Genomic DNA, 23,617 nt, shown 5'->3' with positions numbered 1-23,617 from the left:
GACAAAACCTCTCATATTCTTAATAAGGAATTGAAACAAAAATAAGACAAAAATAATAGTAGCAACGGTAAACACTCTTATTTACAGCCGTTATATGCACATGGGTATGTCAGTATTGCACATGGGTATGTCTGTATTGCACATGGGTATGTCAGTATTGCACATGGGTATGTCAGTATTGCAGCACATGGGTATGACAGAATTGCACATGGGTATGACAGTATTGCACATGGGTATGTCAGTATTGCACATGGGTATGTCAGTATTGCACATGGGTATGTCGGTATTGCACATGGGTATGACGGTATTGCACATGGTTATGACGGTATTGCACATGGTTACGACAGTATTGCACATGGGTACGACAGTATTGCACATGGGTACGACAGTATTGCACATGGGTACGACAGTATTGCACATGGGTACGACAGTATTGCACATGGGTACGACAGTATTGCACATGGGTACGACAGTATTGCACATGTGTATGACAGTATTGCACATGTGTATGACAGTATTGCACATGGGTATGACAGTATTGCACATGGGTATGACAGTATTGCACATGGGTATGACAGTGTGGTAGAGTTTGACAGCAGCAGTGCTCTCCAGAGAGGACACAGTCCCGGGCTCTCACAAACTGGGGTCGGTCTGTGAGGTCGTCCAGGATCCAATCTGCAGGTCGTACTCCACACCAGCCGTCTCCAGCTTGTCCCTCAGGAGCTGATGGTGTTGAAGGCGCTGGAGAGATGAAAGAACTTTGAAGCCTGAGATGGTTTTCAGGCTCCTCCCACTCCCTGAATGTTCTTCTGCTGCAGCTGCTCCTCCTCTTGTAGCTTCCTCCTCAGCTCCTCCTCACAGTCCTCAGCTCCTCCTTGTTCCCTGACCTGAAGGATCTTCTTCTCCTTCAGCAGAGCCTTCAGTTCACGGTTAATCCACGGCTTGTTGTTTGAAAAACACCGTCCGGAGGGAACAATGTTCTCTAAACAGAAGTTGATGTAGTCCGTGATGCTCTGTGATGGTGCTGATGTCCTGATGCTCTGTGATGGTGCTGATGTCCTCCCCATGTGGGCCATAGAGCTCAGTCCAGACAGTGCTGCTGAAGCAGTCCCTCAGAGCCTCCTCGCTCTCAGCAGAGCACCTCCTCACCACACGGGGCAACACAGGCTGCCTGTGCACCATGGGTTCATACACAGGCCTCAGATGTACATGGGTGTGGTCCGAGCTGACCAGGGGAGGGAGGGGGGAGGAGCCTCCTTGTGCTGGCAAAGAACAAGTCCAATGTTCTATTGTCTCTAGTGGGGCAGGTAACATACTGGGTGTATGTGGCAGAACAGAAGAGGAAGAAGCGTGGTTAAAGTCACCCGAGACGAGGAAGAGCGCCTGTGGATGCTGTGTCTGACCTGCTGCAGGAGAGAAGTGCTTCACAAGCATTGTCAGCATGAGCAGAGGGGGCCACATAATCTAGCAGAGGGGGCCGCATGCACTAGCAGCCACATACACTAGCAGAGGGGGCCACATGCACTAGCAGAGGGGGCCACATGTACTAGCAGAGGGGGCCACATGCACTAGCAGCCACATACACTAGCAGAGGGGGCCACATGCACTAGCAGAGGGGGCCACATGCACTAGCAGCCACATGCACTAGCAGAGGGGGCCACATGCACTAGCAGTTTATGTGGCCCCATGCACTAGCAGTTTATGTGGCCCCATACACTAGCAGTTTATGTGGCCCCATACACTAGCAGTTTATGTGGCCCCATACACTAGCAGTTTATGTGGCCCCATACACTAGCAGTTTATGTGGCCCCATACACTAGCAGTTTATGTGGCCCCATACACTAGCAGTTTATGTGGCCCCATACACTAGCAGTTTATGTGGCCCCATACACTAGCAGTTTGTGTGGCCCCATACACTAGCAGTTTGTGTGGCCCCATACACTAGCAGTTTATGTGGCCCCATACACTAGCAGTTTATGTGGCCCCATACACTAGCAGTTTATGTGGCCCCATACACTAGCAGTTTATGTGGCCCCATACACTAGCAGTTTATGTGGCCCCATACACTAGCAGTTTATGTGGCCCCATACACTAGCAGTTTATGTGGCCCCATACACTAGCAGTTTATGTGGCCCCATACACTAGCAGTTTGTGTGGCCCCATACACTAGCAGTTTGTGTGGCCCCATACACTAGCAGTTTATGTGGCCCCATACACTAGCAGTTTGTGTGGCCCCATACACTAGCAGTTTATGTGGCCCCATACACTAGCAGTTTATGTGGCCCCATACACTAGCAGTTTATGTGGCCCCATACACTAGCAGTTTATGTGGCCCCATACACTAGCAGTTTATGTGGCCCCATACACTAGCAGTTTATGTGGCCCCATACACTAGCAGTTTGTGTGGCCCCATACACTAGCAGTTTATGTGGCCCCATACACTAGCAGTTTATGTGGCCCCATACACTAGCAGTTTATGTGGCCCTATACACTAGCAGTTTATGTGGCCCCATACACTAGCAGTTTGTGGCCCCATACACTAGCAGTTTGTGGCCCCATACACTAGCAGTTTATGTGGCCCTATACACTAGCAGTTTATGTGGCCCTATACACTAGCAGTTTATGTGGCCCTATACACTAGCAGTTTATGTGGCCCTATACACTAGCAGAGGGGGCCACATGCACTAGCAGAGGGGGCCACATGCACTAGCAGAGGGGGCCACATGCACTAGCAGAGGGGGCCACATATAAAGCAATCACATGTGAGAACTCCCGGGGCAGATAATATGGCCTCATGCCAACAGCCAACAGTTCAATGTCTTTGTTGCACAGCTGCTCCTTCACCGTAAAATGGTAAGATTTGCAGTAGCTCTCTTTACAAACACAGCCAGGCCGTCTCCCCTCTTCTTCCCGCTCTCCCTCGTCCAATCAGCACGCAGCAGATGAAAGTGTTCCAAAACAATGATCAAGTCCGGCATTTCTGGTGTTAACCACGTCTCTGTGAAGAGCATGACGCTGCCGTCTCTATTGAGGACGTGCAGTGACGTCACGTGGCTCCACTGTTGTGGACGGCAAGAAAGACGAGCACGCACGTACACACGCCAGAAAGATTGCAGGTTTGGGCTGATGTTGTCATCCTGGACCCAAGATGGGTCAATCTTCCAGTGCAATTGGATGCACCAATCATCAGGAAACAACAGACGGAGTTTCCTTCTACAGAATCCAGACAAACACGGAGAAACGGTGAAAATGACGAGCAGCCAAAAAACGGCAGCACTGGACACGACGCCACAACACGATTGTGTAGTGAACATTTCATATCTGGAAGGTTCATCATCTTTATCAACTCGTTCTGTTTTTGTCCACTTGTCTTTTGTCCACTTGTCTTTTGTCCACTTGTCTTTTGTCCACTTGTCTTTTGTCCACTTGTCTTTTGTCCACTTGTCTTTTGTCCACTTGTCTTTTGTCCACTTGTCTTTTGTCCACTTGTCTTTTGTCCACTTGTCTTTTTCCGTGTAGCTACTGGATTCTGCAGTGACCATCTAGGGATGAGCCCCAGGTGCAGAGCAGCAGTTCAAGACGCTCCTCTGTCGCCGAACTCTCGCCCGTTCTGTTACATGTGAAGTGTTCAGATTCAAGACAGATAGAGACTGTGTGTGTCCCTCGTGTCCCTCGTACAAATAATGCCAAAAAGTCACATCTCAGAAAAAATATTTCAGGCGTCAGACCAAATAACTTAAGGAAAATAACAATCACAAATGACACAAATACACAAATGAATAAACACGTAAAATGTGGACTGCTAAACATTAGAGCAATTTCCTCCAAATCGCTCTTAGTTAATGAATTAATTAGTGACTATAACATAGATCTTCTAGCTCTAACTGAAACGTGGCTTCAACAAGACGACTACGTCAGACTAAATGAGTCCACCCCACCCATCCATGTTAACCCCACCCACCCATGTTAACCCCACCCACCCATGTTAACCCCACCCACCCATGTTAACCCCACCCACCCATGTTAACCCCACCCATCCATGTTAACCCCACCCACCCATGTTAACTTTCAGACTGCCAGGAGCACAGGCCGAGGTGGTGGTGTGGCAGTGATCTCACACTCAAGCGACTCATGAGCCCTAAAACTAACAATGCATTTCACTCATTTGAAAGCCTTATGCTGTCAATCACATGTCCAAATATGAAAAACCAAAAAAGAGTTTTGTTCATAGTTATCTACCGACCTCCTGGTCCCTATTCAGAGTTTTTAACAGAGTTTTCTGACTTTATATCAAACTTAGTGTTAGCCTGGGATAAAATAGTTATAGTTGGAGACTTTAATATCCACGTGAACATGAGTGATGACTCTCTCAGTAATGCCTTCAGCGCCTTGTTAGACAGCATTGGTTTCACTCAGAATGTAAATAAACCGACTCACACTCACAAGAACACTCTGGATCTTGTCCTAACGTATGGAACAGAGATTAGTGACCTCATTGTCCTCCCTCAAAACTCTATATTGTCAGATCATTTCCTAATTACCTTTCAGTTTATTCTTAAAGATCATCCAGTCCCACAAAATAAAGTTATAATGAAAAGGACAATATCTGAAAAATCTATCTCAAAATTCAAAGAAATAATAGAGCCAATATTCAGTGACATGTCATGTGATCATGTCATGTGATCATGTCATGTGATCACGTCATGTGATCACGTCATGTGATCACGTCATGCGATCATGTCATGTGATCATGTCATGTGATCGCGTCATGTGATCCTGCTGAGAACAGTTTTAGTCCCAGTTTAAGTGATCAATGTGTCGACTTGACCATGAATTCTCTGAAGTCTGCTCTTGACGTTGTCGCGCCGTTAAAACAGAAGGTCATTAGGCCAAAGCGCGCCTCCCCATGGTACAACCAAGAACTGCGTTCACATAAACAAAGAGTTAGAAAGTTAGAGGGATTATTTCGTCGCTCTCACACCGAAGAATCCCTAAAAGCATGGAAAAGTTGCCTGCTGTCCTATAAGCAGGCTCTGCGTAAGGCCCAAACCAGATATTATTCAAATCTAATAGAAGTCAACAAAAGTAACACTAAATTCCTTTTCAGCACTGTAGCTAGGCTAACAAACTGTCACAGTGCAGTAGAGCCCTCAATCCCAGCTACACTTAGCTCTGATGATTTCCTCCTATTTTTTAATAATAAAATAAAAACAATCAGAGATAAATTAGATGAAATTACCCCCGCTATTAGCCCTGAACTAGCCCAAGCTGTAAATCTAACGTCCCATATAAATCCACCTGTAAACCTAGAAAGGTTCACAGCTGTTGATCAAGCAGAGATAACTTCAGCCATTATGTCCTCTAAAAGCTCAACTTGTGTCCTAGACCCCATTCCAAGCTCCTCAAAGACATTCTCCCCCTAATTATAGACCCTATTCTTAATATAATAAATACTTCACTCCAAAGTGGCTATGTTCCACAGTCCTTCAAACATGCAGTCATTAAACCTCTTCTGAAAAAGCCTAATCTAGATCCCGACCTATTGGTAAACTACAGACCTATTTATAATCTTCCCTTCGTCTCTAAAATCCTTGAAAAAGTTGTAGTAAAACAGCTTTGTCGCCACCTGCAGGACAATAACTTATTTGAAGTTTTCCAGTCAGGGTTCAGAGCCCACCACAGCACTGAAACTGCACTAGTTAAAGTCACAAATGATTTGTTATTAGCCGCTGACGATGGACTGGTCTCAATCCTGGTTCTGTTGGACCTCAGCGCAGCGTTTGACACCATCGACCACAACATTCTACTGCAGAGGTTAGAATGTGATGTAGGTGTTGGAGGAACAGCCCTCAGCTGGTTTAAATCCTATCTATCTGATAGGTTCCAATTTGTTAATGTAAACCAGAGCTCCTCACCAAGCTCTAAAGTAATTTACGGTGTGCCACAGGGTTCGGTACTCGGTCCAATTCTGTTTACTCTTTATATGCTACCATTAGGCAACATTATCAGAAAGCATGACATTAACTTCCACTGCTATGCAGATGACACTCAGCTGTATTTATCAATGAAACCTGATCAGAGCGATCAAGTAGACAGACTTAGTACTTGTGTGAAGGAGATAAAAACCTGGATGACACTAAACTACCTGCTTCTTAACCCTGAAAAAAACGAGGTCATTGTGCTTGGCCCTAAGCATCTACGAGACGCTCTATCTGAGCAGATAGTCACACTGGACAATGTTAGTGTAGCCTCTAGTTCTACTGTAAGAAACCTTGGAGTCTTATTTGACCAGGAGCTCTCATTTAAAGCTCATATAAATCAAGCTTGTAAAACAGCCTATTTCCATTTGCGCAACAAGAGCCAAAATCAGAAGAATCCTGCCTAAAAGTGATGCCGAAAAACTTATCCATGCATTTGTAACGACTAGATTAGACTACTGTAACTCCCTGCTTGCAGCAGGTCCTAAAAGCTCCATAAAAAGCTTTCAACTGGTTCAAAATGCAGCAGCAAGATTACTAACAGGAACAAAAAGAAGAGAGCACATTACGCCAGTGCTGGAGTCTCTTCACTGGCTCCCCGTCGAGTCTAGAATCAAATTCAAAATTCTACTCTTGACCTACAAAGCCATAAATGACATGGCCCCATCCTACCTCAAAGATGCTATAGAACCATATCATCCAAACAGAGCTCTTCGCTCTCAGAATGCTGGCCTTCTGGTGGTGCCAAGAGTCTCTAAAAGTACTGTAGGAGGTAGAGCGTTTAGCTACCAAGCTCCTGTGTTATGGAATCAGCTCCCGACCCATGTTAAATATGCTGACACAGTCTCTTCATTTAAGTCCAGGCTTAAAACGTTCCTCTTCGAAATCGCTTATGGTCAGAGTAGTTAGGAACATAAAGATAAACCCACAGCTTTAGCTACGCTGCCCTAGGAGTAACTGTGCTGGGGGAAGTATGACAGCTTGAGCACTATCCTCTTCTTCTTCTGACTACTTATGCTATCAAACAATATTTATTTTTTGATTCCACTTGCAAACTGTTCACCGCCTTCTTTTCTTTCTCTCACTTCTGAGGACCTGTGGACCCAGATGCCCCTCCCCTGGTGAAGTGGTCCCTGCCCTGTGTGGACGGTCCCTCATCTGCCTGAAGAGTGGCTCCAGTTCGCCTCAGTCGGTCCCTCGTCTGCCTGAAGAGTGGGTCCAGCTCGCCTCCGACGGTCCCTCTTCTGCCTGAAGAGTGGGTCCAGCTCCAGTCTCCTCGTGTCCGTCTGTCCGTCTGTGAGAGTCGGATCTCTCCTTCACTGGAACTCCTCCAGGTTTCTACGCTTTTTTTTTTTTTTTTGTAGTTTTTCCTGGCCGAGAAGGAGAGTCTAAGGACAGAGGACCCTGGGACATCGTCCCTCGCCACCACAGACATTGTCTGACTTCATCGCCACCACAGACATTGTCTGACTTCATCGCCACCACAGACATTGTTGATTCATTTCTCCCTGTGGCCCTCAGAGGCAACTGTTGTTGTGATTTTGGGCCTTACAAAAATAAATTGATTTGATTTGATTTGATTCTGCAGAAAGAAACTCAATTGGTTCATCCAATTGCACTGCAAGATTGACCCATCTTGGGTCCAGGATGACTTTAATATCAGCCCAAATCTTCGATCTTTCTGGCGTGTTAAGTGCTACTTGTGTTTACGTGCATTATGTATTTTTGCCTCTGCTACTACACCAGTTAACATGTATTTTGCACACTTTTGGTGGCAGTAGAAATATGATTTCAGCAGCTCGTGCTGACGGGAGGCTGAATTGAAATGGCTGACTTTGCTGATGATCACGTGTGGACAAGTTGATGAAGACGGCGTTTTCAGATAGAGTTCCAGCCACGAAGCTGGAACTCCAACACCAAGCTCTTGTAACTTGTCAGTGCTTCAGCCGTGTACGAAGACCATTTGTTGATCAGGTGATTGTATATGTCCGGGTAGCGTGTTACGGTCACTGGCTGCAACATGGCTTTGGGCGGGAGCACGGGTCTGGGTCCAATCACACCAAGCGTTGATAAATAACGCTCATTGTGAGGGTCTGACAACCTCGCAGCACATTCAGAAAGTCCATCATTTGAAGAAAGTTCCGCGCGCAGGCTTTTAGCTAGATGGCAGTCTTCCCGTCTTTTGGACGGGATATCTCGACATGAGGACGGACATTTTCGAGGGCAAGGACGGTGTAATTTTTATGATTACATTTTAGAAAAGTGAATATCATCATTATATCGGGCCGGGAAGCGTTTGACGATTGTCCCACGCGGTCCGCGCCATGACAGCTCACTGTTTACAAGTGAAAATTTGCATGCTGCGCGCTGATTGGTCGACAAAGTTTGTGTGCTTGGCTCTGATTGGCTTCCGAGCCGTGGTCTGGAAAATGCCGAAGCTCAGGCGGCGCGAGAGTATGGAAAGTCAATATGATACGAGAGGCGTGCGGGCGCTGCTCTAGAACGCCGTGTAGTCGCCTCCGCGTTAAAAGCGCCGCTTTATTTTGTAAAAGCGTCGAAAAAAAGGCGGTGATAAACATATTGGCTTTCCATGGCTTTCCATGGCCTTCCATGGCCTTCCATGGCCTTCCATAGCCTTCCATAGCCTTCCATAGCCTTCCATAGCCTTCCATAGCCTTCCATAGCCTTCCATAGCCTTCCCGCGAGCAAACATTTTTTAAGCCCCCGGTTGGACGGGGTGTTTTCAAATCCTAGCTAAAAGCCTGTACGCGCGCGGGCATGTATCCGTGTGCGTGTATCCGTGTGCGTGTATCCGTGTGTGTGTATCCGTGTGTGTGTATCCGTGTGCGTGTATCCGTGTGCGTGTATCCGTGTGCGTGTATCCGTGTGCGTGTATCCGTGTGTGTGTATCCGTGTGCGTGTATCCGTGTGCGTGTATCCGTGTGCGTGTATCCGTGTGCGTGTATCCGTGTTCAGCGACTCCCGTGTATCCGCGGGAGTCGCTGAACTTTTTTGCAGCAGACGCGGAGCAGCGACCAATCACAACCCAGATAAAGGCCCAAAACAAAGCCCGCAACAATGAAAACAGCCTCCTCCTCGTTCCTCGTTCACCTGCAGAGTGTGAGGGTTGATTCCCAGGGAGGTGGCGATGTGGGCGGAGCCTGAGATGGCTGCGTGCTCCGATTGGCCGACGTCTCCGCTGCACATGTCACGCTCGTCCGGACTTTCCGAGGGGAGGGGCTGAGTGATGTCGGCCATGTCGCTGTCCAGCTCCGGAGGTGAAGAGGCGGAGGGCTCCAGAACCACCGAGGGCTGAGAGGAGGAGAACAAACATCAGAACCACCGAGGGCTGAGAGGAGGAGAACAAACATCAGAACCACCGAGGGCTGAGAGGAGGAGAACAAACATCAGACTCAGGGCTGAGAGGAGGAGAACAAACATCAGACTCAGGGCTGAGAGGAGGAGAACAAACATCAGACTCAGGGCTGAGAGGAGGAGAACAAACATCAGACTCAGGGCTGAGAGGAGGAGAACAAACATCAGACTCAGGGCTGAGAGGAGGAGAACAAACATCAGACTCAGGGCTGAGAGGAGGAGAACAAACATCAGACTCAGGGCTGAGAGGAGGAGAACAAACATCAGACTCAGGGCTGAGAGGAGGAGAACAAACATCAGACTCAGGGCTGAGAGGAGGAGAACAAACATCAGACTCAGGGCTGAGAGGAGCTCGTAAACAGGATTCATGAACAGTTCAAAGAGAGTACATTGTTCATGGTGTTTTGGGTCATATGCAGTGATACAGACCTGGGTTGGTGGCGCTCCCTGCTGCTGCCCCGCCCCCTGCCCCGCCCCCTGCCCCGCCCCCTGCCCCGCAGGAGGAACAATAGTGTTGAGTTTCTTTGGGTCGACTTCCGGGACGTCGTCTTCCTCGTCCGAGTCCTGCAGCCCGTACTTCGAAAAGTGAGAGACCTGCGAAAGGGAGACGGGAGAGCAGGTTACAGACGAGTTACAGACGAGTTACAGACACGTTATAGACACGTTACAGACGTGCTACTGCGAGTTACAGACACGCTACAGACGAGTTACAGACACGTTACAGACGTGCTACTGCGAGTTACAGACACGCTACAGACGAGTTACAGACACGTTACAGACGAGTTAGACACGTTACAGACGTGCTACTGCGAGTTACAGACACGCTACAGACGAGTTACAGACGTGCTACTGCGAGTTACAGACACGCTACAGACGAGTTACAGACACGTTACAGACACGTTACAGACGAGTTAGACACGTTACAGACGTGCTACTGCGAGTTACAGACACGCTACAGACGAGTTACAGACGAGTTACAGACACGTTACAGACGTGCTACTGCGAGTTACAGACACGCTACAGACGAGTTACAGACGAGTTACAGACACGTTACAGACGAGTTAGACACGTTACAGACGTGCTACTGCGAGTTACAGACACGCTACAGACGAGTTACAGACACGTTACAGACACGTTACAGACACGCTACAGACGAGTTACAGACACGTTACAGACGAGTTACAGATAGGCTACAGACACGTTAGACGAGTTACAGACACGTTACAGACGTGCTACTGCGAGTTACAGACACGCTACAGACGAGTTACAGACACGCTACAGACGAGTTACAGACACGCTACAGACGAGTTAGACATGCTACAGACACGCCACAGACGAGTTACAGACACGCCACAGACGAGTTACAGACACGCTACAGACGAGTTACAGACACGCTACAGACGAGTTAGACACGCTACAGACGAGTTAGACATGCTACAGACACGCCACAGACGAGTTACAGACACGCCACAGACGAGTTACAGACACGCTACAGACGAGTTACAGACACGCTACAGACGAGTTAGACACGCTACAGACGAGTTAGACACGCTACAGACGAGTTAGACATGCTACAGACACGCCACAGACGAGTTACAGACACGCCACAGACGAGTTAGACACGCCACAGACGAGTTACAGACACGCTACAGAGTTACAGACACGCTACAGACACGCTACAGACGAGTTACAGACACGCTACAGACGAGTTACAGACACGCTACAGACGAGTTACAGACATGCTACAGACGAGTTAGACATGCTACAGACGAGTTACAGACACGCCACAGACGAGTTAGACACGCTACAGACGAGTTACAGACATGCTACAGACACGCTACAGACGAGTTAGACACGCTACAGACGAGTTACAGACAGGCTACAGAAGAGTTACAAACACGCTACAGACGGGAGAGCAGGTTACAGACAGGCTACAGACGGGAGAGCAGGTTACAGACACGCTACAGACGGGAGAGCAGGTTACAGACACGCTACAGACGGGAGAGCAGGTTACGGACACGCTACAGACGGGAGAGCAGGTTACGGACACGCTACAGACGGGAGAGCAGTTTACAGACACGCTACAGACGCGTTATAGACACGCTACAGACGGGAGAGCAGGTTACGGACACGCTAAAGACGGGAGAGCAGGTTACAGACACGCTACAGACGGGAGAGCAGGTTACAGACACGCTACAGACGGGAGAGCAGGTTACAGACACGCTACAGACGGGAGAGCAGGTTACAGACACGCTACAGACGGGAGAGCAGGTTACAGACACGCTAGACGCGTTACGGACACGCTACAGACGGGAGAGCAGGTTACAGACACGCTACAGACGGGAGAGCAGGTTACAGACACGCTACAGACGGGAGAGCAGGTTACAGACACGCTACAGACGGGAGAGCAGGTTACAGACACGCTACAGACGGGAGAGCAGGTTACAGACACGCTAGACGCGTTACGGACACGCTACAGACGGGAGAGCAGGTTACAGACACGCTACAGACGGGAGAGCAGGTTACAGACACGCTACAGACGGGAGAGCAGGTTACAGACACGCTACAGACGGGAGAGCAGGTTACAGACACGCTACAGAGGGGAGAGCAGGTTACAGACACGCTACAGACGCGTTACGGACACGCTACAGACGGGAGAGCAGGTTACAGACACGCTACAGACGCGTTACGGACACGCTACAGACGGGAGAGCAGGTTACAGACAAGTTACACACGGGAGAGCAGGTTACAGACACGCTACAGACGGGAGAGCAGGTTACAGACACGCTACAGACGGGAGAGCAGGTTACAGACACGCTACAGACGCGTTACGGACACGCTACAGACGGGAGAGCAGGTTACAGACACGTTACACACGGGAGAGCAGGTTACAGACAGGAAAGCAGGTTACAGACGAGTCACAGACACGCTACAGACGGGAGAGCAGGTTACAGTCACGCTAAAGACGGGAGAGCAGGTTACAGACACGCTACAGACGGGAGAGCAGGTTACAGACACGCTACAGACGGGAGAGCAGGTTACAGACACGCTACAGACGCGTTACGGACACGCTACAGACGGGAGAGCAGGTTACAGACACGCTACAGACGGGAGAGCAGGTTACAGACACGCTACAGACGCGTTACGGACACGCTACAGACGGGAGAGCAGGTTACAGACACGCTACAGACGCGTTAGACACGCTACAGACGGGAGAGCAGGTTACGGGCACGCTACAGACGGGAGAGCAGGTTACAGACACGCTACAGAGGGGAGAGCAGGTTACAGACACGCTACAGACGCGTTACGGACACGCTACAGACGGGAGAGCAGGTTACGGACACGCTACAGACACGCTACAGACGGGAGAGCAGGTTACGGACACGCTACAGAGGGGAGAGCAGGTTACGGACACGCTACAGACGCGTTACGGACACGCTACAGACGGGAGAGCAGGTTACAGACACGTTACACACGGGAGAGCAGGTTACAGACACGCGACAGACGAGAGAGCAGGTTACAGACAGGAAAGCAGGTTACAGACGAGTCACAGACACGCTACAGACGGGAGAGCAGGTTACAGACACGCTACAGACGCGTTACAGACACGCTACAGACGGGAGAGCAGGTTACAGTCACGCTACAGACGCGTTACAGACACGCTACAGACGCGTTACGGACACGCTACAGACGGGAGAGCAGGTTACAGACACGCTACAGACGCGTTACAGACACGCTACAGACGGGAGAGCAGGTTAGAGACAGGCTACAGACGGGAGAGCAGGTTACAGACACGCTACAGACGGGAGAGCAGGTTACAGACACGCTACAGACGGGAGAGCAGGTTACAGACACGCTACAGACGCGTTACGGACACGCTACAGACGGGAGAGCAGGTTACAGACACGCTAGACACGCTACAGACGGGAGAGCAGGTTACAGACACGCTACAGACGGGAGAGCAGGTTACAGACACGCTACAGACGCGTTAGACACGCTACAGACGGGAGAGCAGGTTACAGACACGCTACAGACGCGTTACAGACACGCTACAGACGGGAGAGCAGGTTACAGACACGCTACAGACGCGTTAGACACGCTACAGACGGGAGAGCAGGTTACAGACACGCTACAGACGCGTTACAGACGGGAGAGCAGGTTACAGACACGCTACAGACACGCTACAGACGGGAGAGCAGGTTACGGGCACGCTACAGACGGGAGAGCAGGTTACAGACACGCTACAGATGGGAGAGCAGGTTACAGACACGCTACAGACGCGTTACGGACACGCTACAGACGGGAGAGCAGGTTACAGACACGCTACAGACGGGAGAGCAGGTTACAGACACGCTACAGACGCGTTAGACACGCTACAGACGGGAGAGCAGGTTACAGACACGCTACAGACGCGTTACAGACACGCTACAGACGGGAGAGCAGGTTACAGACACGCTACAGACGCGTTAGACACGCTACAGACGGGAGAGCAGGTTACAGACACGCTACAGACGCGTTACAGACACGCTACAGACGGGAGAGCAGGTTACGGGCACGCTACAGACGGGAGAGCAGGTTACAGACACGCTACAGACGCGTTACGGACACGCTACAGACGGGAGAGCAGGTTACGGACACGCTACAGACACGCTACAGACGCGTTAGACACGCTACAGACGGGAGAGCAGGTTACAGACACGCTACAGATGGGAGAGCAGGTTACAGACACGCTACAGACGCGTTACGGACACGCTACAGACGGGAGAGCAGGTTACAGACACGCTACAGACACGCTACAGACGGGAGAGCAGGTTACGGACACGCTACAAACGAGTCACAGATGGGGAAAGCGCGCTCACCTCAAAGACCCAGGAGCCGGTCTCAGGTCTGTACTCCAGGAAGCGGGCCCCTTGTCTGCGGGACGCCTTCTCCAGGCGGCCCTCGTAGTTCATCTCAGTGAGACGCTCGGGGCTGCGGATCTGAGAACACGCCGTCTTATCGTTGGGCCACACTCCGTCCAGCGTCACCTCGGCTCGCCTGCAGGGGGCGCATCAGGGCTTTAAGGATCACAGTGAACACAGCTTCATGTGTCAGGGTCGAGGTCGCACCTGTTCAGGCCCTGTCCCTCTGCAGGTTTGCTCCTGTCGTCTGGATAAACAATCACTTCTTTCCGTCTGAAGTGGACGATTTCGTCGAGGTTCAGTCCAGCCACGTTCACCTGTCCAGGGAAGAACACCGAGCCGTAACCTGCAAAACACACAACACACACTTTCAAATGTAAAACACACAACACACACTTTCAAATGTAAAACACACAACACACACTTTCAAATGTAAAACACACAACACACACTTTCAAATGTAAAACACACAACACACACTTTCAAATGTAAAACACACAACACACACTTTCAAATGTAAAACACACAACACACACTTTCAAATGTAAAACACACAACACACACTTTCAAATGTAAAACACACAACACACACTTTCAAATGTAAAACACACAACACACACTTTCAAATGTAAAACACACAACACACACTTTCAAATGTAAAACACACAACACACACTTTCAAATGTAAAACACACAACACACACTTTCAAATGTAAAACACACAACACACACTTTCAAATGTAAAACACACAACACACACTTTCAAATGTAAAACACACAACACACACTTTCAAATGTAAAACACACAACACACACTTTCAAATGTAAAACACACAACACACACTTTCAAATGTAAAACACACAACACACACTTTCAAATGTAAAACACACAACACACACTTTCAAATGTAAAACACACAACACACACTTTCAAATGTAAAACACACAACACACACTTTCAAATGTAAAACACACAACACACACTTTCAAATGTAAAACACACAACACACACTTTCAAATGTAAAACACACAACACACACTTTCAAATGTAAAACACACACAGCAGTAGATGTTCTAATCACTTATGGGTTTGGGCTTAAGACTTCCTGCCCGAGTCCAGGCAATTCCAAATGAAGGTCTATTAATGGTCAAATCACAAACATGTGACCGAGAAGACACCAACGTTTGTACCTCTCCTGCCCACGGTGAAGTTCTCCACGATGCAGTCCCCGTTGGTGTCCACCATCTCGGCCAGAACCTCCAGAGACGGGAGGGTGTAGTAGCCAACGCGGTTCAGCACCAGACCTGCCATGAAACGGGGCAAACGGTCAGGCACGTCCACGTAATCCCTCATTTGTCCAGCAGAGGTCACCGTAGAAAAGGATCTAAGGTTTTAGACGGGACCCCGTGTAAGAAGTCGAGAAGTTCTGGACATTTTCAATCTGATGGACCTCTACATCTCGTCAGTCAGGCATTCCCTCATCAGGATTTGTGTTGCGTTCCAGCTACTGGCAGCAGAGGGAATGACCATGAGGCATGCTTTTAGCTAGAGGCCCGTCTTCCTGTATTTTGGACATATTGGACATATGGACGGGCATTTGAGGGCAAGGACGGGGTCATTTTTATTAATACTTTTTAGAAAAGGAAATATCATCATTATATCGGGCTGGGAAGCGTTTGACGATCGTCCGCCACGGCCCGCGCCATGACAGTTTACTGTTTACAAGTGAAAATTTGCATGCTGCGCGCTGATTGGTCGACGAAATTTGTGCGCTTGGCTCCGATTTGCTGCCGAGCCGTGGTCTGAAGAATCCCGAAGCTACGCGTTATTTCGCGCACTTTGACAGAATTTCATCAAAACCTCATTAAATTGACGAAGATCGCCGAAACAAGGTAAAACGCTAACGTAGACGACTTCCATTCTGGTCCCAAATGTTGACCAGATCACACCTGTTCACACCTGTTGACCAAATCACACCTGTTCACACCTGTTGACCAGATCACACCTGTTCACACCTGTTGACCAGATCACACCTGTTCACACCTGTTGACCAGATCACACCTGTTCACACCTGTTGACCAGATCACACCTGTTCACACCTGTTCACCAGATCACACCTGTTCACCAGATCACACCAGATCACACCTGTTCACCAGATCACACCTGTTCACACCTGTTGACCAGATCACACCTGTTCACACCTGTTCACACCTGTTGACCAGATCACACCTGTTCACACCTGTTGACCAGATCACACCTGTTCACACCTGTTGACCAGATCACACCTGTTCACCAGATCACACCTGTTCACACCTGTTCACACCTGTTCACCAGATCACACCTGTTCACCAGATCACACCTGTTCACACCTGTTCACACCTGTTGACCAGATCACACCTGTTTACCAGATCACACCTGTTCACCAGATCACCGCCCGTGCTAGCGCCGTAGTGTAGCTTTTCTGCTCGCGCCGCCCACGGCGACAATATGATCACACTCCGCCACAATAGGAGCGGCGTATGGCGTAAATTAAGAGAACGCAGACTACGGCGCTCGTTAACGGCACACGTCAGACGGCGCTAAAAGCGCTGCTTTATTTAGTAAAAGCATCGGAAAATACGGTGTGATACGCTGCTCTAAGTGGCGGAGTGTGATCATAATTTTGGCCTTCCGTATTCGGTCTCCGCGCCACAGGCGCGCGCACAATTTTAAAGTTCTTTTTGGGACAAAATTATTTGGACAGGGTGTTTTTGAATCCTATCTAAAAGTCTGCCATGAGGGAATAAACAAAAGCCAGCCCTGAAGACCTGATGTAAAACACAGTTGAAGGTGATTTGAGTGTCGAGTTCAGAAGGATGAAGCCGGTACCTGCAGGATGTAGCGGCTGAAGCTCCAACTGCTCGTCCTCACGGTCGTCCTGAAGAGACTCCTCCCCCAGAGACGCAGACACGTCCTCACTGCTCAGCTGTCAAACACACACAGCCGTCAATCATGGCGAGGTCAGGTCCACACCCGGCTCTCCGTGGCTCCTTGCTCACCTCGAGGCTGGTCTTGGAGGTCTTGTGCATGTTCATGTCGCTGATGGTGTCCTGCAGGTTGGTCTGGGCTCGGGTCTGGGGGATGGGTTTGGCGATGGGGTTCACGTAAAACTGGGTCACCTCTGGATCGTCCTCCGGGCGAGAGGCCGCCAGCTCCCGAGACGCTTCCTCCTCCGCCGTGCTGAACACAGACGCACATTAAACCACTGTTCAACTGAAGTCAGGCTCAAGAACGGGACACTGGAAACAGGACTAAACCAGGACAAGACGGACCTGAGCCAGCGCTAAACTGATCCAAGCCCAAACCAGGTCTTACCGGTGACTGTTTTGTCTTGTCTGACCCGCCAGCCCCGCCCACATTAATTTCGAATGCGTCTCGGTCTGGACTCGGTCTGGAGTCGTCAATAGCCAATGAGATCGTCGGTATTCCATCTACCGAACAATTTACCGATCCCAGACGGAGATTTTAACGCGTCACACTGAGATAAGGAAGTAGCTCTTCACCCCCGTTCCAAAACATTCAAGATGGCGGACCCGGCTCGTGACCCCGGCTCGTGACCCGGCGATCGTGACCCGGCGCTCGTGACGCGGCGCTCGTGACCCGGCGCTCGTGACCCGGCGCTCGTGACCCGGCGCTCGTGACGCGGCGCACGTGACCCGGCGCACGTGACGCGGCGCTCGTGACGCGGCGCTCGTGACACGGCGCTCGTGACACGGCGCTCGTGACACGGCGCTCGTGACACGGCGCTCGTGACCCGGCGCTCGTGACCCGGCGCTCGTGACCCGGCGTCGTGACCCGGCGCTCGTGACCCGGCGCTCGTGACCCGGCGCTCGTGACCCGGCGCTCGGGACACGGCGCTCGGGACACGGCGCTCGGGACACGGCGCACGGCGCTCGTGACACGGCGCACGTGACACGGCGCTCGTGACACGGCGCTCGTGACACGGCGCTCGTGACACGGCGCACGTGACACGGCGCACGTGACACGGCGCACGTGACACGGCGCACGTGACACGGCGCTCGTGACACGGCGCACGTGACACGGCGCTCGTGACACGGCGCTCGTGACACGGCGCTCGTGACACGGCGCACGTGACACGGCGCTCGTGACACGGCGCTCGTGACACGGCGCTCGTGACACGGCGCTCGTGACACGGCGCTCGTGACACGGCGCTCGTGACACGGCGCTCGTGACCCGGCGCTCGTGACACGGCGCTCGTGACCCGGCGCTCGTGACCCGGCGCTCGTGACCCGGCGCTCGTGACACGGCGCTCGTGACCCGGCGCTCGTGACCCGGCGCTCGTGACCCGGCGCTCGTGACCGGCGCTCGGGACACGGCGCTCGGGACACGGCGCACGGCGCTCGTGACACGGCGCACGTGACACGGCGCTCGTGACACGGCGCTCGTGACACGGCGCTCGTGACACGGCGCACGTGACACGGCGCTCGTGACACGGCGCTCGTGACACGGCGCTCGTGACACGGCGCTCGTGACACGGCGCTCGTGACACGGCGCTCGTGACACGGCGCACGTGACACGGCGCTCGTGACACGGCGCTCGTGACACGGCGCTCGTGACACGGCGCTCGTGACACGGCGCTCGTGACACGGCGCTCGTGACACGGCGCTCGTGACACGGCGCTCGTGACCCGGCGCTCGTGACCCGGCGCTCGTGACCCGGCGCTCGTGACCCGGCGCTCGTGACCCGGCGCTCGTGACCCGGCGCTCGTGACCCGGCGCTCGTGACCCGGCGCTCGTGACCCGGCGCTCGTGACCGGCGCTCGTGACCGGCGCTCGGGACACGGCGCTCGGGACACGGCGCACGGCGCTCGTGACACGGCGCACGTGACACGGCGCTCGTGACACGGCGCACGTGACACGGCGCTCGTGACACGGCGCTCGTGACACGGCGCTCGTGACACGGCGCACGTGACACGGCGCTCGTGACACGGCGCTCGTGACACGGCGCACGTGACACGGCGCTCGTGACACGGCGCACGTGACACGGCGCTCGTGACACGGCGCTCGTGACACGGCGCTCGTGACACGGCGCTCGTGACACGGCGCTCGTGACACGGCGCTCGTGACACGGCGCACGTGACCCGGCGCTCGTGACCCGGCGCTCGTGACCCGGCGCTCGTGACCCGGCGCTCGTGACACGGCGCTCGTGACCCGGCGCTCGTGACCCGGCGCTCGTGACCCGGCGCTCGTGACCCGGCGCACGGCGCTCGTGACCCGGCGCTCGTGACCCGGCGCTCGTGACCGGCGCTCGTGACCCGGCGCTCGTGACCCGGCGCTCGTGACCGGCGCTCGTGACCGGCGCTCGTGACCGGCGCTCGTGACCGGCGCTCGGGACCGGCGCTCGGGACACGGCGCTCGGGACACGGCGCACGGCGCTCGTGACACGGCGCACGGCGCTCGTGACACGGCGCTCGTGACACGGCGCTCGTGACACGGCGCACGTGACACGGCGCACGTGACACGGCGCTCGTGACACGGCGCACGTGACACGGCGCTCGTGACCCGGCGCTCGTGACACGGCGCTCGTGACACGGCGCACGTGACACGGCGCTCGTGACACGGCGCTCGTGACACGGCGCTCGTGACACGGCGCTCGTGACACGGCGCTCGTGACCCGGCGCTCGTGACCCGGCGCTCGTGACCCGGCGCTCGTGACCCGGCGCTCGTGACCGGCGCTCGTGACACGGCGCTCGTGACACGGCGCTCGTGACACGGCGCTCGTGACACGGCACACGGCGCTCGTGACACGGCGCTCGTGACACGGCGCTCGTGACACGGCGCTCGTGACACGGCGCTCGTGACACGGCGCCCGGCGCTCGTGACACGGCGCTCTAAACTCCGCCCTAGAAATTGAACCGCAGCAGTCGAGCCCCAGAGCCACACAGTTTAGATAAGTAGTTTGCCAAAACGTGTTGGGAACGGCTGGTCAGGCAACGTTTTGGGGGTACTCTTACCGGTGGCCGTTTTGGGGGTACTCTGGAGGCGAGAACAGGTCGTCTGTTTCTTTGGACAAAGGGCTGCTGTACTGAGAACTGTTGAGGTTTTTCAGCACCAGCTTCTTTATGCTTTTCCTGCAAAACAAATAAAGATACAATTAATTAGAATCCAGCTGAAAAGACCAGCAGAGGGCAGTGAAGAGCCCCTCGGAAGACCCACCCGGGGCCAGGGACAGACCCAACTGGGGCCAGAGGAGACTGACCCACCCCGACCCGGGGCCGGAGGAGACGGACCCACCCCGACCCCCCGGGGCCGGAGGAGACGGACCCACCCCGACCCCCCGGGGCCGGAGGAGACGGACACACCCCGACCCGGGGCCAGAGGAGACGGACCCACCCGGGGCGTGGCGTTGGGTGGGGGCGTTACCTAGGGACGAAGGCTCCGTTGGACAGCGTTGGCTCGTCGTCGTCCAGTCCGTCAAACAGCTGTGATTTTGACGCCCCGGACGAGGTCAGGGCTTTGGGGCGCACCCTGGTGGCCGGGCGCGGAGTCAGCTTGTAGTGAGTGGGCGTGGTCAGGGCCTTTTGAGCCGTTGGATTGGTCGGTTTCAGGCGCTACAGGAGAATTTGAGTTGAAAGATAAAACGGTGAAGTTACAAACACAGTTGAGGCATCAGCGGGCAGAGATTCTGACCACAAGTGGACACTTCAGAACAGGAGCCAGTATCAATTATTCATGTGGAGCCATTGGCTAAATACTTTAGCTCGGCGCTAATACACATAAATGAAGACTTCTGGATTAAACAAGGGCCTGGCTCCTGCTCAGAGGGACACCTCACCTCCTCCTTCTTCTTGGGGTCGGACAGAGGGTTCCTGAACAGAGGGGAGTCTTCATACGGAGAGTAGGCCAGAACACTGAGCTGCTGCTGGAGCAGAGCCTGCTGGGCCGCCGTCCCACTGGGGTCTGTCAGGGCTGAAACAGGACAGAGGACAGGCCTGAAGCAGAGACAGGAGCAGGAGAGACACGAGAGACAGGAGCAGGAGAGACGGGAGCGACAGAAGAGACAGGAGCAGGAGAGACAAGAGAGACACCGAAGAGACAGGGGCAGGAGAGACAGAAGAGGCAGGAGACAGGCTGAGAGATAGATTTTCAGAGTTAGGGGCCAGGGGGGGCCCCCTACCTCAAAAAGTTAGGGGCCCCCCAGCAATTTCAGGGGCCCACAAGCGCGCGCGGCTTTGCCGCTTCATAAGAACAAGATAAATGTGTTGTTTTAAACCTGGTTATTAGCATGTAAAACAATTTAAAGTACTTTTATCTTTTATTTGATATGAAGAGCACAAATACTGAATCATATAAACCAGAGATCATGATGTTTAACACTAGGGCTGGGGATCATGGCCAATTTCCTAAATTGATTCGATTTTGATTCATAACGTCCTGAATCGATTAATCACAATTCAATTTGATTGAATCTGCTCTTAAATAATGACAATTTTCACCATAAACAGGTTTTAAGTGCAAATTTGTAAATTGGACAGTTTAAACTTCAGCTGTAACAAAACGGTCTTAAGTCTCAAAAGTGCAATTTTTAAACAAAGTAGTTTTTAGAGCCGTTTGTGAGGCTCAGTTCAGTGTGACCTGCATCAGCCACTGCACCAGCCACTGTCTGCAGCGTTCTCCCTCACCACTGCCCCCCCGCTCCTGTACGGCCCCCCACCCGCTCCTGTACGGCCCCCCACCCACTCCTGTACGGCCCCGGTCAACATATTAGCTACATTATTAGCGGTGTGGCTCGTCACTGTCCAGTACGACTGCGTTGACCGTGATGTCCAGGTGTCATACTCTCTCTGCAGATTGGACATTGTCGTTTGGATGGCGTCTTTCACACACGTGTCCATCGTGGAGAGAACTTTATGTCAGATGTTTACGTTGCATAACGTAGTGTGGATCTAGTGCATGAACACGCCGCTTGAAGCGTTCGTTTTGCTCGACCGAGTACGTAAATCTTTGCAGACAAAAGTTGCGACGGCCTCTTATTGTTATGACCCGCGGAGAATCGTCTGGTCATGTTAGTGATTCCCTCAGTTTCATTTGTTTTGCTCCGGGCGGCTTGTTGTCGGAAGCTAACGTTAGCGTAGCGTGATACTGGTCAAGTGGTTTCTGATGTTTGTAGTATTTCTACAAGAACTGACAGACAGAACTTCACAGATTTAACAAACCACTTTGGTTTTATCCGGCTCTTTGTCCTTTTGTTGTTTTAAATCTGAAATGGTTCCAGACGTCAGACTTGAGTTGGGACGACTGCTGAGCCCAGTTTGACCTGCACCTGCACAAGACTGCTGCACCTGCACAAGACTGCTGCACCTGCACAAGACTGCTGCACCTGCACAAGACTGCTGCACCTGCACAAGACTGCTGCACCTGCACAAGACTGCTGCACCTGCACAAGACTGCTGCACCTGCACAAGACTGCTGCACCTGCACAAGACTGCTGCACCTGCACAAGACTGCTGCACCTGCACAAGACTGCTGCACCTGCACAAGACTACTGCACCTGCTGCACCTGCTGCACCTGCACAAGACTGCTGCACCTGCACAAGACTGCTGCACCTGCACAAGACTGCTGCACCTGCACAAGACTTCTGGGGTTAACTTCATGGGGGAAAATCGATCTCATGCCTTATGAATTGATATTGCTAAATTTGAATTACATCGATCCAAAATCGATAACGTTTTTTTTACCCAGCCCAATTCAAAACTGTTTAATTTAATATAATCATGTTTCTTAGATACAAAATAAATACTGTTTACAGCATTTGACACAAGGAGATCTTGTGGAATATATAAAGTCACAGCCTACAAAATACATATATACATTGCCCTGATGCTAACAAGTCCAAAGGGGGCGGGGCCCTTGGGGCCCTTGGATACTTCCACATTGACACAGCTTTTGTTGCAAACAACTTTAAAAAGACTGAATTGTTGGACTGAGGAGAGATTGACGCAGCCGACCTAGATTTCACTTTTGGAGTACAACCAAACGCAACCGAACGCAGCAGCCAATCAGATGCCTGCTTTTATCAAAATTAGATCAAGGACACCACTCGGCCAATGAGAAGCGAGAAGACTGAAGTGGCATGTCTGTCAAAACAAAACTTAAGTGATGAAAATGCCCCAAATATGGCCAAATTACTAGTTAAATCTTGATCTTTTTCGAGGAATTTAGATACAGGGGCACGGGGCCCCTCCTAATTCAAACCCCGGGCCCGCCAGAGATTTGACTGCTTAGGGGCCCCCGGGCCCCCGTCTATTTCGCAGCCTAAGAGAGACAGGAGCAGGAGACACCAAGGAGACAGGGGAGACAGG

General features: G+C 52.1%; 1 protein-coding gene across 1 annotated transcript in view; it reads right to left on the bottom strand.

Annotated features, from left to right (window-relative positions):
* The window catches only part of nup98 (nucleoporin 98 and 96 precursor), a 49,612-nt gene that overhangs the window by 17,919 nt on the left and 8,076 nt on the right, over positions 1-23,617 (bottom strand). The window contains exons 12-21 of the mRNA XM_072461775.1: positions 21,090-21,223; positions 20,678-20,865; positions 20,269-20,385; positions 17,294-17,474; positions 17,124-17,220; positions 15,446-15,559; positions 14,462-14,600; positions 14,213-14,390; positions 9,783-9,947; positions 9,090-9,290 (exon numbers count right to left, since the gene is read on the bottom strand). Coding sequence (XP_072317876.1) covers positions 9,090-9,290; positions 9,783-9,947; positions 14,213-14,390; positions 14,462-14,600; positions 15,446-15,559; positions 17,124-17,220; positions 17,294-17,474; positions 20,269-20,385; positions 20,678-20,865; positions 21,090-21,223 — 1,514 coding nt within the window. The remainder of the gene's footprint in view (positions 1-9,089; positions 9,291-9,782; positions 9,948-14,212; positions 14,391-14,461; positions 14,601-15,445; positions 15,560-17,123; positions 17,221-17,293; positions 17,475-20,268; positions 20,386-20,677; positions 20,866-21,089; positions 21,224-23,617) is intronic.

This window comes from Eucyclogobius newberryi, unplaced genomic scaffold, assembly GCF_026437365.1.
Source record: "Eucyclogobius newberryi isolate DKJ021-1_F unplaced genomic scaffold, fEucNew1.0.hap1 SCAF_31, whole genome shotgun sequence".
NCBI classification, from domain to species: Eukaryota; Metazoa; Chordata; class Actinopteri; order Gobiiformes; family Gobiidae; genus Eucyclogobius; species Eucyclogobius newberryi.
This window is presented reverse-complemented; position numbering and strand designations above follow the sequence as displayed.